Genomic DNA, 21121 nt, shown 5'->3' on the forward strand with positions numbered 1-21121 from the left:
CAATCTCGTTGTCTTCATTAGTCCTAACTTCTGAACACTTCAAACATATATATATATATATATATATATATATATATATATATATATATTTTTTTTTTTTTTTTTTTTTTCAGAGGAAACATAATTTAATTTAAATACCAAAAAAAAACAAAAAAAAACGGGCAGGTGAAATTATTAAAATTTTCCTTAAGGCCTTATCGTCTGACCCTCTAAGAGGAAACGTCAGAATGATAAATTAAAAACTAAGAAAACGAATGAGGAAAGAAGGGAATTTGGTTTCAGTTGGAAGACCAGTGAGAAAAAAAATCTCACTATTCAGGTGGGTTTAAATCAATAAATATCTCCAACTGATGTTTCAAAATCTTTTGTCTACATATTTATTTTCTATTCGTGAGGATGGTCTTCCAACTGAAACCAAATTCCCTTCTTTCCTCATTCGTTTTCTTAGTTTTTAATTTATCATTCTGGCGTTTCCTCTTAGAGGGTCAGACGATAAGGCCTTAAGGAAAATTTTAATAATTTCACCTGCCCGTTTTTTTTGATTTTTTGGTATTTAAATTAAATTATGTTTCCTCTGCAATTTCTCCTTCCATTTTGCTGTACCAAGAATTTACTTACACACACACACACACACACACACACACACACATATATATATATATATATATATATATATATATATATATATATATATATATATATATATATATATACATAACCCGGAAATCTTTACTTTCCGGCGTAGTGCATACAGCGACTAGCATTCTCAAGTGGCCATGCTAGTCTCATCGTTGTTTAACTTTGGTGATTTACGTAGTATGTCAACATGATTTTACTGTATAGTTAGTATCTGAAGTCGCGTTGAAAACCACTCGGAAAGTTGCGCCCTCAGTCTTTGTTAGTTGTTAGTTAGTTTGCACATCTAGCACAAGGAAAACTTTGATATAAAACCTGAAGTTTACTGTCTGCTGTCCGTGGCAATCAGTTGTCCAACTAAAGGTGGAGATGACTCTATACGAAACCTTCACCATCTAAAACAAATATATATTAATATAGATCTTTGGAGTGGGAGAATTTCGCTCTTGGTGATTATCAAAGTTTCCTTTCAGTGGTTAACGAATGATTGATGATCTGTCCCACTCCACATCCATAAATAGACTCATATCAAACCTCTCTTTCTTTCAGGAGAATCAGTATATTTCCCAAACTTCGATCTGTACTTACTTCGGTTCCTTGTCAAGATTGACACAGTCGATGCACTTACCATCCGATAACTTGTTATCTATTATGTAATAATTGTATCAGTTGTTATTATTAAAAAGAAAATTAGGTTATTTATGTAATTTCCCGATAGCAGTATCAGCATAAAAAATAGTTTCCTTTTTAAGTATGTGTTCCTTTGTAGCTGTAAAGAAACGGAAGAAAATTTACAATAAAAAATTTGTATAATAATAATAACAATAAAACTAAATCGGATTAAACTAAAATAAAGCAGAACTAAGAAAATAACCCAAAATTATAAATGGCGCGAAATTCGATTGCTTTTAAAAAGGCAAAGTTACACACGTCTAATTTTTCAACAATTTAGGAATGGATTAATAGATTATTTGTCAATAAATACAGCATTTTGATTATGTGATCACAGTTTCGTTATTCTAATTTCAATATAATTTACATCGAAATGAAAAAAATGATTTTGGATACGTCCAAGTACTTCTTTAAGAGGTTTTGTCCGTCACTCTGTAGATTGGTCGCCATTAAGTTTGCAATACCATTATCGTCGGTCTGGCACGATCAAATTTTAAATAGTATTTTCGTAGGTTTGGCAGACTTGAGTCTGCCAAACCTACGAATTACAATTAGCATTTTCGTCGGTCTGCCACGATTAAAACTGAATTAGTGATTTTGATAATATGTCAAAATTAAGTTCGAAATACCATTTTCGTTGGTCTATCACGTTTATGTTTGAACTAGCAGGAAGACCCGATGTTGCCCAAGGTTTAATGATGATTAGGGCGGTGAAAACAGCAGGTTCTTTTAATTGTCTTGACTCTTGAGTATATATCCGTTAATATCTTATATGTTTTTATATAGACTTATGTAGTTCTCGGTTGATTGACCGTGTCTTACTGTGCCGGATATATACTTGAGAGTCAAAAGAATGAAAAGAATATTTTGTTGTCACAGACCTAAAGATGATCAACGAATGTTTGACACTCTCATATTTTTTTGTAACTAACACTATGGATTAAATAAAGGGTTCCGCTCAAAATTCCATTCGGATTATAGAGTTTGACAGAAATATTCCCGACTTCGACAAGATACAGCTGAAGAAGATCAGATATTAGATTGCTTGTGAGAATAACAGTCAAGATGAGAAGAGTACCCCGAATAATCCAGAAAATATAAATTATCAAACCTCGTCTCAAACATAAAAAAAAACCCAACACTAGATTTTATTAGCTTTTTATTGAAAGCAGCAAATTACAAGAAAATGATATATAGCTTCAGAAATATTTAATTGCGTAGTTTAATGTATTGTTTCTATTACAGGTGCCCCCAATATTAATCACAAGAAAGGCGTCTGCTGTTTTCAGCCACAATTTGAGGGAATTTTTCACAGAGAGACAACGGTGTTTAACAACAAACTTGAAACTACATCCGTAAGTATAACGAAAGCAACACAAATATATCTTTAAGGTGATATTGTTATTTACTAGTCAAGACATTAATAACACTCGAGGATAAAGGTTAACTGAGTGTCAGGTCAACGTTTAAACAACACCGTGATAATTGGTAATTATAGTGGTAACTGAGCAAAATTTTATTATTTAAATGGTTGACTAAACAAAAATTTGTTTATATTGGACTTAGAAACTTACTGTTGTAATCAATTGCGAAACATCCCGGCAGTATCGTGTTCTACAGACAGCCAGTTCAAGAAAAAAAATGTTGCTAAATGAAATTTTCGTTTGGTTTTAGGTAGAGAAAAAGAAAGTTGGCAGTGGTTGTAGGTAGACGAGTTTTGTCGGTGCATTTTTATAGAGAGGTGGCAAATAGTCGGGGGTATATAGTAGAGGAAGTTTCGATGTCCGCCATTTTGTTTTATTAATTATTTCTCTCCGTACTGCTCTTTTATTTCTTCAAACTTTACTTGTTCTAGACATGAAACTAAACTGTTTCCGGCTCTTTTGCGCAAGATGTTTTCTCTCCTACCAAGTCATCTCATCACCACTAAATCTGTCTTTTTCAGACTTTTCTACATTTTATTTCTTTCTTTTTTTTTTTTTTTTGCATACACTATTTCACAAACCAATCAACTTATTATGTACCCCCTCCAACCGTTCCGGATGTGATTCAAAACGTTATTCACTTACGATGTGGGGCTTTGATTTTTAAGGTTAAAATCTTAAGGCCTCAGTACTCTATGTACACATGCTGCAGTCCAAACTCACGACTCTGAAATTCACACCCTTCTCTAATAAAAACGGACCTTTTATCCAAGCTAACCCCATCTCATTTACGTATGAGTAAAGAGATTCCACGTTATTTCGCGAGACTTGCCAGCCTATAATCAGACGCGGCCGCCAATTTTCTTCTTTTTTTTTTTCGGTAATCGGACCTTACACACCACATAAACTCATCCAACAAATTGAGATATCGCTTCCGCACTATTATTAGTTTATATGAATGGCGACAAGACATTTTATTACACAACACTCTAATTTAGGAATGTTGAAGCGTGTAAAATAGATCGTTAATTGTGGAAATCCCAGGGTTATTGTGACCAGAAACGGTAGAAACGTACGGGGCTCCATCTATGATTTGAGTATAAACTGTTGTTCACATGCTATATCTGTACATTCAGACTTGTCAGACTATGGATACTCACTGAAGGGTGCTTGCGCGTGGAATTATTGTGGCAAGACTTGCACAATCTCCAACCGCGCCTGTCTTAAGTCGACACTGATTCAATTCAAGTTGCAGTTATATATATATATATATATATATATATATATATATATATATATATATATATATATATATATATATATATATAGATCGTCATATAATGATAAGATCACTCTGACTGACGTTAAAAGCATTTAATAAGAATACAAATGTTTAAATTCAACTGTGTCTCTCTCGCGATTGACGGAAGCCTAGTGGTTCGGGTCCATGCTAATGAAGCCAGGCATGACTTCTGTTGCCGGGATTCGAGTCTCTCGACTGGCGGTAATCGTGACACCCTGCACTGATGATTCCCGAAAGGATGAAATACTAGTTTCTGTAGGTATTTAATAATTATTATAGTATATATATATATATATATATATATATATATATATATATATATATATATATAAGTTCAGAACAACTGGAAACAATGCCGAGATAAGCGGAGATCTTATACAGTACCTAGCGTTCCCAAATTGTCACTCATCTGGTACTGCTTGCTTAACTTCGGTGATCTTGGGAGAACCGGTGTGTCAACGTGATTGTGCCGTATACATACAAAACGAATTAACCTACAAACTAATGTATGCAAGACCTCTTTAGAATTTTGGCATAAATTGACCCAATGACGGTTGACATGCCGTAAAACCCAACATCATCCCAATAATCACGAACTCAGCTTCTCTTATGATTCATTGTCATCAAACGACTTTCAACATTTTAAATTTGAAATATATTTAAAAAGACAAAGTCGTTTGGAGCCGCATAATGCAAATACATATATTTTTCTATTTTCCTCTTAAATTTTTCAATGGCGATAGATGCCATTGCCAGATATATCAGTTGTTTATTATTTTAGCAAATTCTTTTTAATTTCCAATTTGCTTTCGTTAAATCTGCGAGATGTTTTTCAGCAGAAAGAAAGTCTGTAGTTAGGAACATGATGTGTGTGGCTGCGCTAGCAAAGGAAATGGTGGGCGCTTTTATAAAGCATTCCTGGGATTTGAATTTGAAATATTAACAATACAGCAATAAAATGACTTTAAATATATGCAATGATACCTTACTTCCTGATGAAGGTGTATATCGTCAAAAAATTAAGATTAAAATAAAAAGTTATTTGCATTGAATGATTTCTAACAGATTAACTTGTTAATATTTCAAATTCAAAATTAAACAATGCTTCCAAAAAGAGCGATCATCATTTACTCAAACTAGCATTTAATCAACAGACCCCACTTGTATTCATTGTTGAAAACTTGGAGTTGGGTTCAATATAGATTGTTTTTATGAAGCTTAGTTCTCCGTTTTTCCTCATAATGTATTTTATGATACAGGTATTTATTTGTTATATTTAGGGCAATTGTATATGTGTGAGTGTATGTATGCCAAACTAAAAATCAAAAACTAAAAAACAAACATCCACAAAATTAGCATTCTTGATCAGCGGAGCCGAAGATGAATAATATCTAAAATTAAAGAGAAAAATATTCTTTGAAAGTCAACTGGGTCGGGTTTCGTAAGGGGGTTGGTCTTTCAATTATTTCTAACGTCATTTATTACGTAAAGGATAAAGTGAAATCTTTGTATGTAACTAGCTTCAGACAAAGCATGAAGCTACTTGATGTAAGGAACTAAAACTTACTACTTTAAGACCAAAACCTAGCAAACAATTAGATGGATTTCGACTGCGAAAGGGGCAAGTCTTCTCCGTCTGTCAAATACATCGTTCGTGGGATGTAGAAACGAAAGGACAAAATAATGTTAGCGAGAGTTATGAAGCCACTAAACCAACTTCCATGTTATTATTTTCATTACATTAAGACAAGACAGATGAGGAAAAGGAGTACAACAGTAGAAAAGGGATAGGAAAGGAATATGTGGAACAACAGGAAAGCGGACAAAAAGAAATATAGAAATACGTATTAAGAGAGGTATGTTACACCTTTTCTATTTTTTATGTTGCCGGGTAACGCTCATTAATCTGGTAGTTTAGAATGGAAGCAAAGTTAACCTTCCTACAATCTGCATCAACTCATTAAATTTTATTTGTCTGCATATTCCGGAAATGCAGTTATTTTGATTCTCTGTTAAATGTTTTTTAAACTGTAAACTGGTCGAAGCACTTGAATTGGGCTCAGAGCCAGCAAAGATCCATGCAGCATTTCAATATACAATCTATTAAAAATCTAAAGGTTTACAAAATGTTAATTTTTTTTTTTTTTTTGCAAACGGTTTTACACACAGCATATACATATATATCAGCCATTCTAAACTTTTTCCCCATTATTGCCCGCTCGGTTTTATTTATTTCTCAATTTATCCCCCCCCCCTACTCCCATATAAAAAAATCATAGCCATCATAAAGTGACAGAAAAACAAGAAGGTCAAAAAGAACCTTTTATTGTTTAGGATTTTTATAAATTAGTATTATATATTTGCATCACAAAAATAAAGAAAAATCAAACCTTTTCTAAATAGAAAATTATGAAGTTGATTTGTATGACGTTTGTTAAGCATAACACAATCTAAAAAAGAAATAATTATTTTTAAATTATAAGGTACTTTAATTATTTATTTGACTATATAATTTTTTACACCTATGAGTAAATTTACCCCTGGTTAATAACACACTGGTTCTAGTTAAATCAACGAAGTTAAGGAACATTAGGCCTGGTAAGTACAAGATGGGTGACTATTTTGGAATACCAGGCGCTGTATGTAGTAGGTCTCGATACCTTTCTAGAAGAGCTGCAAAAACATGACATCGTCATCACATAAGATGGTGATATACAAGCAACTGGGAAGACTCGTGAATTTGAGATTTGCAAAAAAACTTCGTTCTTCGGAGGAAGCTAGTTCAACCTCCCCCTCCTTATTATAATGTTGCTTTGGTACGGGATCGATAATGACGTTTTACATGTTATTTTTATGTCTGTTCGTAAAAAGAATGTTAAAATTTAAATTAAATCCCGAGCTTGACTGGATGTAAAGAGACTCTTTGATATTAAAGGAAGATTGTTTGGATCCGACAATCATAAATCAGGAAGATATATTGAAAAACTGCGCAAGTGACGTCAAAATTCGTTGAATTTTGCGTATTCAGAAACATTTCAACACTTTCGTACAGTTCGTCCTGTTCTAGCACTATTAAAAGATAAATAAAAAAAATTTGAACAATTTTCTCAACAATTCAAATTCAGGAAATACTTCATTTAAAAGTATATATTTATAAGTAAAAGATTTGAGCTCTCTTTTTTATATAAACTATCTCCCCACCCCACTTATTAATCTGCTATTCATTATTTATATATTTATTTATTTATTTTTGTACTCTAGACAGAAACAAAGTTGCACTTCGACCACATTGGGAAACGGGTTTGTAATGAACTCTCCACGCCAACCGGCGGTCCAATCAGAATTATCAACGATTACAGAACGGTACGTACACAAATTCTAACGCAGTTAACTGCTTACTACACTTTATCCTCAAGTGTCTAAGGTCTCTCTGTATATGGGTTTGTAAGGACAACCTGGCATGAGGATACTTTGTCCTACAACTAAATATTAAAACCACATAGTATTCGTGACTCAAATAAGATTCCTACAGAATGAGATTCCTATGGAGTACTGTTGCCACATCTTGACAGGAGCTGCTAGAAGCAGCTTATCCTGCCTTGACAGAGTTCAAAATAGACTTCGTAGCTTAGTGGGGGATGCCCTTTTCTCTTCCCTGCAAGCTCTTTCCCACAGAAGAGACGTTGCGAGTATGTCCCTGCTTTATCGTTATTTTCATGGCAAGTGCTCGACTGAGCTTCAATCTATGGTCCCCCTCGCCAAACTTTCACGAAAAACACTCGTCTGGCCCAAACCACTATCAATACCTCTCCACACTCCTTGTCTGTGCATAGACCTAAATGTAGATTCCACAAACAAAGCTTCTTTCTTAGAACTGCACGCCTATCAAACTATCTTCCGATTGCCTGCTTTCCAGCTGACTACAATTTGATTGTCTTCAAGACCAATGTAAACAAGTTCTTGATGAACCGCCCACCTAAGTAATCCAACTTACAAAATTCCCACTACTTATGTTTACTATGCTATAATCACATTGACTAATGTATAGCCATTAACCCTTATCCTCAAGTGGCCTCCGGGCCTTGATAAGAGGTGATTCCTGTGTAAAAAAAAAGTTAGCCCAGATTTGCTTTTACAAGGAATTATGGATCTTCTCCAAGTGATGTTACCTCAAGTAATAGTACGAAGTTGAATACTTGACATGACTAAATGGATTTTTATCTTGGAATCCAGTAAAAACAAGAAACCACAAGAAAGATATAATGTAACGTAGTTAAATGGCCAATTTGGGGAGAGGAAAATTATGTTATCTTTTTTTACTAACTCAGTGTTTAGAAGAAGAACTTTAATGGAACATCTGAATATCTATGTATCTTATATAGAGGTCAAGTGTTAGCCTCGGGAAGGGACCCCTTGATTTCTGAGAACTTCGACTGAAGTAAAATGAAAGACACATGCGTTTTTAAGACTAGACGCTAAACTATATATGGAAGTGTTCCATGCAATTTCTACCAATAATTAGACGGTGTAGAAGTGAATAAGTGCAAGTAAAAAGGACCACGTCGGTAAGTCTTACACGACTCCTACTAGTCAGTTATCAAACCGGAAACAATTTGGGAATACCAGGTTCTATAATTTTGGAAGTGCAGTGAAATCACTTTTTCTTAATCCTTAGGAAAAAATGTGAATCAATCGAACAGTTATGAATAGTAGGTTTAGTAGGGAAAATAATATCGTGTAACATAGCTAACATGGTGGTTTCCGTACAACGTTACAATAGGACAAGGAAAACTCGTAAGTAATCCATATTCTTTCCGCCTGTCCTAACATTACTTGCTGTTGCCTCGAAGTGTTTCCTGCTATTAAACTTCAACAATACTGAGATGGAATAAGATTGTGAAACCGTTGCATCCCTAAAAACTGCTCATCGTGAAAGCGCATTTTCAGGGTGTATCCAAACATACATATGTAATCATGTGTATGTGCTTTTATCTATAGCAACTGATCTAGAAGAAGGAAAATCTAATGTAAAATCTGCGGCTAAAGTGATTACCGGTCATCTTGCCTTGACATGTCACGAGGTTATTATGAATTTACAGATGAGCCTATGTGACTTCACGTGTCAATCAAGCATATTAAAAGTCCCATGGCGATTGAGAAATGTCGAAATGTGCAAATATAACACGTTGGCAACACACAGTCATACTTTGATATACTGACGGATTTTGTATTTGACAAATCTCAAAGGATGATCCCGTGGGAGGCATAAAGGGTGCGATATTTGTCTCTGACTTGTGCTGCATACGGTGCAGATGGGCAACTGTTTAGTGTTATATACGTGAAGGAGATGGCAAGGTAGAAATGTTATGAAACGACAATAAACTGATCATCATCTATTATGTAAAGAACAAATGTCTATTTGTGTGTCTAGCTGAAACTTGAAAAATACAATACACCCATAAAGTTAATACTTTTTAATCAGCCTCACACCGAATATATAAATAAAAAAGAGATTCATTATTTGGGGGTCAAATGACCATTTATATGATTTAATGTTATCAGTCCGTGCATACATCTCTTAATGTTATCACTTAACAGGAAGTAACTGATATTTTTCATAGTTATTTCCTTTATACCGATTCGAGTTGTGTGTGTATTTCCAGAGAGAGAGAGAGGAATAGTCTGGGTGAAGAAAACAATTGGATGGAGAGGAGAAAGAGAAAGCTAGGTAAGTGGAAAGAAAGAGGGATAGAAGTTATGTTACACTTTTGAGCCAAGCAATGCTGAGTAACTCTGCTAATTATGTATAAAGAGGAGGTGAAATACCTTGAAAGTTAGATTTCTGAAAGTGAGAAACCCGGAAGTCCTTGCAAGGGTATTCACATAAACGATCGTATGAGTGGCGTGAAGAATATGATACTTGCTATGCCATTTATGCTTTTTTACAAGGGAGTGTCACCACTTATCAAAGTGGGAAAGTCACTCGAGAATAAGGATTAATGGGTTAATGAGTGTACAATGGTCACCGGTTCATTAGTGGTGGGATTTGATTATTTAAAGGAACGACAGAACAAGAATGTGTGTATATCATAGTCAGCCAGAAAGCAGTTCTAGGAAAGAAGCTTTGTTCATGGAATTTGCGTTTAGATTAAGGCACAGATAGAGAGTGGAGGAAATTGTTGATAGTGGTTGTTACAAGACGAGTGCTGTTGGTGAAAGCTTGTTAGAAGGGAACCCTAAATTGAAAATCAGACGCGCTCTTGCCATGTAAATTACGGTATAGCAAAGACAGGGTCTCAACTTCTGTGGGGAAAAGGCCACTAGGGAAGAAAGGATAGTATCAATCACTAGGTTTCGATTTTGAACCTGTGTCGTGCAGATCTGCAGCTGCTTGGAGCAGACAGCTCCGCTGTTTTTGGAATTGGAAGGGAGGCCGTTAGAGAAACGCCATGAGACGCCAATCACCGTTAAACCTGCAGCGAGTCACAACGCGTAAATGAGGCGTGGTAATAATTTTGTAGTTACCCGAGTGGGAGTGATAAACCCTAAAGTTTTATTAGGATATAGAATAAGGAAACTTTGAAAGTCAAAGCATTCGGTTCATACCAGTTAGGAATGCGTCCTCGACAATCAGTTTGACAGGGTTTAGGTCATTTTGAAGCTGGGTAACTCTTCATCTATCGCACTTGGATATGGTTATGCATAGTTTTAGTAGGTCTACCAAGTAAAGCTTTGTTTTGTTTTGTTTTAGACAAGGTTAATTTATTTCTACTCTTCTGAAGCGGCCCTACTGGGAAATGCTAACGGACTGCTCAGGCATCTTTTGTTGTCAAGTGTGCACTTCCTCTAATACGCTTTATTTTCAATCCTCGTCAGACCTTGTGTCTCACTTCTTGGGGAGGTAAATGACTTCAGCAGTAATCCGAGTCCCTCGCACTTGTTTTATAATGGTTTTCCTTATAGTGTCGATGGAAGTCGTTGTAACGTTGTACAAGTATGCAGCTAGAACATTAGCACGAATATTGCTGACACGCAAAACTATGTACTGTCAGCGATAGACATGTTCGTCCAACGAATAGACATTCATCACGTATTAAGAAGACAAAACTTGTTGATAAATCTTCCTTCCGCTGCGTGTTTTAAAATTATCTTTATAATGTATCATCTTCTGATCGCTGTTCTAAGTATGATTAAATGACACAGCAATGAAGAATCATCGAGTCTGTCAAGATAAGAGTTGCTATCTGCTTTTACTACTTGCGTGTTTCACGAAGATCATTCTTCTGGCGGCCATCTTTGGTCGGTCTTTGTCAATGGAAACAAATGACAATGGATTGTTTTTCAGTTTAGTAAAATTAAAAGGCGAGTATGAGCACTGCTTTAAGGCCAGACGGCTGGATCACTTGCAACTGTTACAGGGCGCTTTCGAATTCATCGTTGTATATTATATATCAATTGTCTCCCACCATGTTATGTACTCCACACGAATATATATATATATATATATATATATATATATATATATGTGTGTGTGTGTGTGTGTGTGTGTGTGTGTGTGTGTGTGTGTGTGTGTTATAAAATATATATGGCGATTAAGCCATACTGAATATTCCGCATTTCATCCACTCTAGGATTCCTCAAACGTAAGTCTAAAGAATCCTAGAGTGGATGAAACGCATAAGCCTGAAGAATCCTAGAGTGGATAAAACGCGGAATACTCAGTGTAGTTTAATCGCCATATATATTTCATAACTTACTAACTAGTTCTACTTACGTATTGAGCACTGTTGAAGTAAATACTTAAAGTTTACGCGTAAATTTATACTTTCGTATATTAATTTATGTGAGTAAATGAAGTAGTTATATATATATATATATATATATATATATATATATATATATATATATATATATATATATATGTGTGTGTGTGTGCGTGTGCGTGTGTGTAAAAATAAATAAGCGTATATCATTCAATGCGGAGTGCTACGACAATAACTTACGTATTTGTTAAAGCATCCGAATCTTAATGATATACCGCTAGTACATAAGCATTAATTAATGCAGGCTATTTATGTTTATCTAAATTTTATTTATAAAGCTTTACATTGTATTGAGCACTTTTGAAAAAAATATTGGTTTCAGTTCATACTATGGATATATTTAAACTTGATCGATTAATATATATATATGTGTGTGTGTGTGTGTGTGTGTGTGTGTGTGTGAGCAAACCTTGTTAAAATTAACCGAATTGCGAACTAAGAAAAAAGCGCAACCTACATTAAAAAAATAAATATTTAATAGGTTTTTCTTAAATACTTGAAAGAAAAGATCAACGAAATTGAATAATCGTAGAGAATAAACTAATTTTAAAACGAGAAATTACGTTCGTTTTGAAAAGTTTTATTAAAACAAGGCCTATAGTCATTAGTAGCGTGCTCTCGTGTAATGAATGAATGCGTGAATGTAGGATTGACATTAAATTCTTAAAGATAAACTAAAATGGGCTGAAATGACTTAAATAAATAAAAAGTAAATGACTTAGAATGACTTTAATGAACTTAAGGATGAATTGAATGACCTTAAGAATGACTTGAATGCTTAAAAAAATAACTGGAATCCTTCGAAAACAATTTGAATGATCTGGAGAATGACTTGAATGGCTTTGAGACTGACTGGTTGTAAAGTGGGTGATCATTTTACATCAATTTAATACAGAAAAACGATTCCCCACTTATCACAATAAGTACAGCATGTAGTAAGAACAGATACTACACTTTGATCTTGACCAAAAGACCAAGAAAAGGGTATTTATTTGCTACCCCACCGAGCAAATTAGGCACAAGTCCGATTTTTAATGTGAGGAGTGAAGGGGAAATGGGGACCAACTTCCCGGGGAGTAGGGGAGCTGGATAGTGACAATTGGTATGAAGGGTTGCCCCTAAATTGACCAAGGTCTTATATGTGGGGTCGCCCCAACATATGTTCTTTGCTTGCAGCATCTGCCGGAACAGATGGTATTTATTTGCTCCCCCACTGAGCAAATTAGGCACAAGGCCGTTTTTAATGTGAGGTAAAAACCAGCTCCCCTAAAAGTAGGCAAAAAGGGGGCACTCTGGTTACCAAAAATAATAATTGTCCCAGTATAGAGGGTTTCCCCTCCATTGACTGGTACAAATTATCTTAAGTGCAGTATCTGCCGGAACAGATACTACACTTTGATCTTGTTTATATATTTTATTGCTTTTAAAAATTTTGAAAATACAATTAAGTAAAAAACAAAAGATTTTTAAACAACAAAATTAGGCACAAGGCCCTACAAGAAGTTGGGGAGGGGAAGGGTTCAGGGTCTTTGTGACTAAAGTAATTAAAAGTAATAAATGTAGACTTTGGAGTCTTACTTTTGACTGGCAACATTTACCAAAATACCTCATTCACTCTAACTAATATACCCCCAGCGTTTAAGAATCAAAACCACATTTACAATTTATAAACAGTTGTCTGTGTGTTTGTGTATGCATTTTTTTATTTTGTGTGTGTGTGTGTGTGTCTCTGTGTGTGTGTGTATGTGTGTGTGTGTGCATGTTTGAAAAAATAAAATTCAATTTCATTAGAAAATAAAAAGTTTTTGAATTAAGAGAAAGATTGTTCGTGGAGTGGGGGAAACTAATCAAAAGTGTTCATATCAAAAACAAAAAATAAATCCTACTGGGTTGTTAGTGAGGCCCCCCTATACTAATCTAGGTGACTAGACCCCCCCCCCAATGTTTTCCGGGGAACCGAAAACAAGCAGGGCGATCCCTAATGGGGATTGGGGAAAATACCTTAATGGAAGTGTGAGAAAACAAAACAACGGGTGGAGGCGGTTGGAAGGTGACCTCTGAGTAGGGGAGTGACCGGAGATGTTGAAAAAACAAGGCTGTGGCACAAAGGGGATGGGCAGACTCAGAGGTTCTCTAGTACCAAAAAATAAAATCAGGAACAGGATCTCATTTGTACCACCGGTCAAGAGTCTTCTTAAAACGACTTAGCTAGAACCTAAGCGGGATGGGTTCCGAAGGACCCAGCACCGCCCGTGCTATGCTTAAGGAGGGAACACGTATTGAAACTTGGCTCCTCGACGGATGCACAGACTAGTGCTGTGCACCCACCTCTTGTCAAATTCCATTCTAGGCAACCTCCTCCAATCGCATCTGATCTTTACTTTAAGCAAATGTTTAAAGTAAACGATCAGATCCCGATCCGGAACAGATGTCCCTTCGCGGACCAACTTGAGGCGCGTGATCCAAATCACCATGCGAAAAAGCTTAGAACAGCATCTATTAACAACAGACCTTTGATCTTAACCAAAAAGGCAAAGCACAAAAGTGTTACGGACAGACCGACCGACCGACCGACAGACGGAGTGACTTATAGAGTCACTTGCACGCGACAAAAAGGGAAAGGCCCTGCCCCCGAAAAAAACCCACTCTGCATAAAATATATCCCCGATACTTTCCTTTAAATCTTTCTTTCATATATAAAATCAACTAATAAAACAAACAACTTGGGTTGTTTATTATTTGATTGGAATTGATTATTCAGATGAGTATTATTTATGTATTTATTGCGGACTATTATCCTCATCTTTCTTAGTTGTTGTTGAACGACGTTTCGGCCAACTAATCCTCTGGTCTTCGTCAAGTGGTAACTTACTTGGTCAGAGGCTTACTTGGCCAAAACGTGGTGAGACGACAACGACTATGGATGGCAGTAATTGCTGAGAATGCAGTTAGGAGATTCGGAGTTCCTATCCCGTCATGGTGACCACCTGACGAAGGCCAGAGGAATAGTTGGCCGAAATGTCGTGAAATAACTAAGCAAAGATAAGGATAATAGTCCGCAATAAATAAATTAATAAATAATACTCATCTCAATAATGAATTCCAATTGAATAATATATATATATATATATATATATATATATATATATAATTCGGTACGGACCCGACCATGGAAAATCAGATAATGAATAGACGTGGATTTATAAGACCAAAATATTTAACCTTGATCGCGCTTTGGGGCCCGTGGCGCAGTGGATAGAAACATTGAATCTCTACAGTTTCAAGTAAGAATTGTCTGAAGATAGCGGTTTCAATCCTACGCAAAGCCGGCCAAAGGCTTACTTGTCCAAAACAACAACTATGGATGGTAGTAATTGCTGAGAATTCAGTTTGGAGATTCGGAGTTCCTATCCCATCGCCGTTACCACCTGACGAAGGCCAGAGGAATAGTGAAACAACAACTAAGGAAGATGAGGATAATAATCCGCAATAAATAAATTAACTTAGGTTGTGTATGTTTGTTTACAACCGGTGTCAATTGTAAAATGTCCCCTTGGAGCTACCCGACTTCCAGGCTCCTTATTCCATACCTCGTCCAATACACTATATATATATATATATATATATATATATATATATATATATATATATATATATATATATATATATATTCTGAATTTTTTATGACCCGGAGAATAACAAACACCTGCCGAGTGGAGTATTTCTTTCAGATTTCATTTCAAGGATTGTCTGACTTGCTATTTGCTTTTTGGTGAAATTATGTCGACTAGGCTATAGAGAAAAAAATCACTCGCTAACTTATGTTTTATAGGACATATTGTCGGAATTATTTTAGCGACGAATAAAGATGGGGGCGGGGTCGAAAATAAGTTTAAAGCTTGCAATGAAATGGCGTCGATGTTTACAACCAATCTTTTCTTGTAATGATAACAAGCTGGACACGAATTTAACGCACGTGTCTTCTGTCTGAAAACCCAAAAACAACCGCTGACTTCTCCTTCCGCGAGATTTGACGAAACTTGAGAGAGTCTAGATAGCATGTCAAACCCGGGCATCCGGTTTGGAGTAACAGAAAAATGGTCCAGCGTCGTCTGTATTTCTTTTACGCCCCCCCCCACCATACACATCCTCGCTAATTTTAACACTTCCAAGTTTCTTCAGTATTCATATTTATTTATGTAGTAATAAATACACATTGTCTTTATTATAGAGTGAAGTATAAATTCATGCTAAGCATATTTGACACCATCGCATAGATGGCGTTCCAGTGATTCAATTTGTATGTTTATGCAGTAACGCATACATTGATACACAACACACTTCTCGCATAAAATTTCAAAAGTTAAATTGCATTATTAACAATGTTTAATATTGTCATCTTCTAGTGTTTATCGAGCGCAAACGTAATGTCGGTGTTATTCATGCGCCGTTACCTCCAATGAATGTAACTTAAATTGTATTTGTAGTGTTATGCCATGCTGATCATTTTTCCTTTGGGAAATCTCGAATTTCGAAATCTCTCCTGTACCATAACCTCTCTCTTTGTTTGCCTGAGCGTGAACGACAAGACACATGACCGGGAAATCAGTTTCCTTCAATCATGTCTCTTATCCTCTGATATCTTTAGAATGTCAACACACTTTAAGTCAACTTCGATACGTTTTATTAGTTTTCCTTGTACAGTGGTTTGCGGATTTTCGAGAAGGATCTCAGGTAAGGGCACTGCCAAGAAGGATCAAACGGAGATTCAAACATTCGCAAGAAAAATTTTACAAATTTTACAAAATATTACGCATTTTATTCTCGTGAGAATTCGTCAGGCTTATGACACTGAATATTCTGTGTAGCTTAATTGCCATATACATTTTTATAACTTACTAACTAGCTCTACCTATGTATTGAGCACTGTTGAAGTAAATGCTGAAAATTTACGCATAAAATTGTATTTTCGTATATTAATTTATGTTGTTAAATGAAGTAGTCATATATATATATATATATATATATATATATATATATATATAGTGAGAGAGAGAGAGAGAGAGAGAGAGAGAGAGAGAGGAGAAATGTAAAGCTGCCGCATTCATTCAAGCGATCATTTTTTTATTAAAAAAGATAAACTTGTCGTTCATTTCGTTTCGTCTTAGTAAAGTTAGCTCATATTACGAAACAAAACGATATCTTGTAGCGGGCGAAGGGTGTCCGCCTGTGTTAAGTAGATGATTAAATAGGAAATCGCATAATTGTGATTACCTTAAAACCACAAGTTGGTGTTCGTGTGTTCGTGTGTTCGTTTGTATAGGGAACTCGGTTCCCATAACCTTAACCCGACAGCTAAAAAGCCATTGTCGGATTGATTTGTTAAGTTATATATATGTTTAATTGATCTTATTACGTAGATTTATTTATGAATTATTTTAAATTCATTATTATTATTATCATTATTATTATTATTATTATTATTATTATTATTATTATTATTATTAGTAGTAGTAGTAGTAGTGTGATCCTACCATACTAATTGATGTCATATTCTCGTTTCTATTTATTGCATAATGAATTACGACGTATGTGCTGTAATTGCTTGAATTTAATAATGTTCGACATAAGTGTATTAGAGTTAACAAATCAAATAATTGTGAAAAACAAACAAATGTACGATAAATAAAAGGGCTGGAAGGTTTTTTATACAGCCTGTTTGGAGTCCAGTGGATTAAATGTTGGTGGCAGGGTCCCTTTCAAGCTTGGTTGTACCTTTTTCTCCATTTTCATCATCATGCCTTTTATTAATCCCCACAACAATTACTTTAGTATTTCCTATAGAATAACATTTTAAGTCTAATGGCGAACTATTCAGATTTCCAGTCTTTTCTCTTGTGCAAATCTTATATCCTTGCTTTGTGAGCATAATCTAGATTCTTATATTATTAGCAACGATTTATATGTGGGTGGTTATTTGCCTATTGTCTGTTTAGACTCTTAGACTCTTCACAAGAATTTCCCCCCATTTCACGTATACCCAGTCTTGAATCTCATGAGTGCCCTTTTATCTGTCTTAGATTATCTTTGCTATACCTTCTTTAAAATGTTGGTGATCGGTCCGACCTAACTAAACATCGTCCTTTTTTTTTCTTTCCTGTGATTAGCAGCAAAGGTTTTGGTAGGTTGGTCAACAGCAAGCTTGTTGATGTTCTTGAAAATCTGGATCATTTTAGTGCTGTTCAGTATGATTTTCGTGGTTTCGTTCAATTACTGATTTTTTAACTGTTATCATTGATCGGATTTGTCGGTTCATGGCTAATTTAGTAGAGAGTAATAGCATTGCACTTGGCCTTTAGAAGGCGTTCGACAAAGTGTGGCATTGGCTTCTTCTACATAAACTTCAGGATATTGATAGTGTAGTTCTTGACATCATTAGGTCTTTTCTTTCTAATCGATGGTCGCGAGTAACTCTGAATTGTATCTCTTCATTTTCTTTTCCTATAAATGTCGGTATTTCTCATGGATCTATCATGAGGCCAACTCTGTTTCGTCTCTATGTCAATCATATTCCAGAGAATATTCTTAAAAGATTGACATCTATGCCAATACTACAAGTTTCTATTTTGGTGTTGCTCCTGCCCATCTTCCTCAGATAAGTGGCTCTTGATATGACCTTAAACTATATCCAGTGGTGAGGCCCCAGCTTGCGGGCTTTGGGGAGTGTGGAGCACCCCTTTTAACTGCCATTGCTCCCAAATCCACTCTGATCCGGAGTGGTAGTACCTGTTAGGGTCCCAACTATGGGTTAAATAGAAACCGACTTGAAAACAACAAATATATTCTATTAAAAAAGTTTTCTTCAAACTCTTTGGATTCGGCATTAAATAACCTGGAAAGGGTTGATATGCCATAAAATAAAAACAACCAACCAACAATCCTCATATCAGTTGAAATATGCAGTTAATCTAGAAGTTGACTTCGGTTCAGTTTTAGATTAGGGTATGAAATGGTTTGTTTCTTTTAATCCTGTTAAGTCTCAGATTGTATTCTTTAATCTTCGGCGTGTAACATTTATTCTTTAGATTCTAATGGATGGTTCTTTTCGTGGGAAAAATTGACTCTGAAATTTCTTGTTTATTCGTTCTCATCAAATCTTTCTTGGGGTACTATATTAAATCCATTGCTCTTTCGTAGCGTGGGTGTTCTTTATCGTTCTAAACACTTTCTCACACAGGAGGCTTTTCTCTATTTCTACAAATGTACTATCAGACCATGTATGGACTATTGTTGTCATATTTGGGCTGGAGAATCTATGCCCATTTGTGGGGCAGAAACGTATCTGCAATTTAATTGGCGCACTCTTTTTTCTTTGCAACTTCTCTCTTACCGACGTGATATTTCTAGTTTCAGTCTGTTCTATTAATACTACTATGACATGCATTTTTCAGAATTGTTTGATCTATTCCTTGCTTCTTTTGTTCTGGCTCGTTTTACTCGTTGGTCTAAAGGTTTCAAATCAACTCGCTGTTTTTATACCTCATTGTAAAACTTCTTCCTATTCTAGTAGCTTCTTTTCAAGATTGTTGAACTCTCTCCTAGCTGACTGTTTTCTTTCTACTTTTAACCATGGTCTTTCCAAACTTACGATTAATAGACATCTCCTGCCTTTGTGATAATCATCTTTCGTTCTTGCTAGCTCCTTATATTAAGTGGCTTCATGCTTTATCATATGCTAGAAAACCTGCTCATCTCTCGACTTGCATAGTCTATCAGCTTTGAAATTTTTTTGTGTTTGTTTTCTTTTCCGTGCGTCTTATTTTCATATTGTGTATCCATTCTTAGAAAGCTTGTGAACATAAGAATTCATGGGGGAGGGGGCGTTTCTTTACGTATGCTTAATAACTGAATGATAACTGAAAAATCGAAAATTAAATTTTCAGAATGATCTGTGAATTTGAAAGTTATTATTTTTTTAAATTTCGAAACACTTTGTATAATGCTGAGGCTTTCAGTCCTACATTCCTTTTTAGAGTTGTTAGCTATACTACATTGTGGCTACTGAATCAAGGTCTGTTTATATTAAAAGCAATTCTAATATTTAAGTCGGTTGTTGCTGGCGGCTGCATTCGTTTGAATAGATATCCAGTAACTAATTAGTGTTATACACAATGCGACACAATTTATACATATACCTATTTAAGCAGACATAATATGTATTATTAACTTAGATAATAATTTGGCCAATTTAAAAATGATACCATAATTCTTTTTTCAGGGCATGACTTATACACTCATGAAGAATAGTGGACTGTGTCTAAAGAAAGCTAATACAGAGATATTACGTCCTCATTGTATACCAGGTAAGCCGTTCATTGGATTATATATATATATATATATATATATATATATATATATATATATATATATATATATATATATATACTTCAGAATAGTTTTTATTTAACAATCAGTTGTGATGGAAACGTGAGATTGTAGGTTTACAAAATGTTACTGGCAGTAATATTCTATAAGTTATCCCATCTAAACAAGAATTGCTCGATATGCAAGATAGAGCAAATAAATTAAATTAAAGTTATCCGTTTATACCTGGATATACCCTCATATATACAAAAAATAATATAGACTTCTAATGAAAAGGATTCCACCAGACTTTGAATTATTATCGCTGGACCCACAAACAAATTTATACAAGCAATTGCCCGATTCGGATATCTACACAGCTATGCGGATTACCCAATATATAACTTGGACCTTATTACCAAACGGATGTAAAGAACGTATAACATGGATTTTGCCAAGCAAGCTGGATCTAAAAAAACATTCATATCCTTTTTCTGCAAACCCTCCTGCTACAGGACTTCTGATAAATTTATTATTTTGACTTTTACTTTCCATGTCTCACTGACTTTAGCAAATAGGGTGCATACCTTTATAAGTATTTGCTAATATTTTCTCTCCTCTGATGAGATGGTAGACATCGAAACCTTATAGGTTAAGGAGATTAATTTTCTAAAGCATTCTTTGTCTTGCTTAGAATAATAAAAATTCTTTCATATGAAACTCAACAACTTCATTTCATTTCAATGAGAGTTTTTTGAAAATCATTGAATTACAATTTAATATATATATATATATATGATATATATATATATATATAATATATATATATATGATATATATATATATATATATATATGATATATATATATATGATATGTGTCTAGAATCCACCACTCTGA

General features: G+C 34.9%; 1 protein-coding gene across 1 annotated transcript in view; it reads left to right on the forward strand.

The window, feature by feature from the left end:
* Positions 1 to 21121, forward strand: part of LOC145241654 (mammalian ependymin-related protein 1-like) — a 70789-nt gene that overhangs the window by 26358 nt on the left and 23310 nt on the right. The window contains exons 2-4 of the mRNA XM_080104788.1: positions 2554 to 2663; positions 7297 to 7398; positions 20137 to 20221. Coding sequence (XP_079960914.1) covers positions 2554 to 2663; positions 7297 to 7398; positions 20137 to 20221 — 297 coding nt within the window. The remainder of the gene's footprint in view (positions 1 to 2553; positions 2664 to 7296; positions 7399 to 20136; positions 20222 to 21121) is intronic.

The sequence above is a fragment of the Euprymna scolopes genome, chromosome 20, assembly GCF_053919585.1.
Source record: "Euprymna scolopes isolate OS-2025 chromosome 20, ASM5391958v1, whole genome shotgun sequence".
NCBI classification, from domain to species: Eukaryota; Metazoa; Mollusca; class Cephalopoda; order Sepiida; family Sepiolidae; genus Euprymna; species Euprymna scolopes.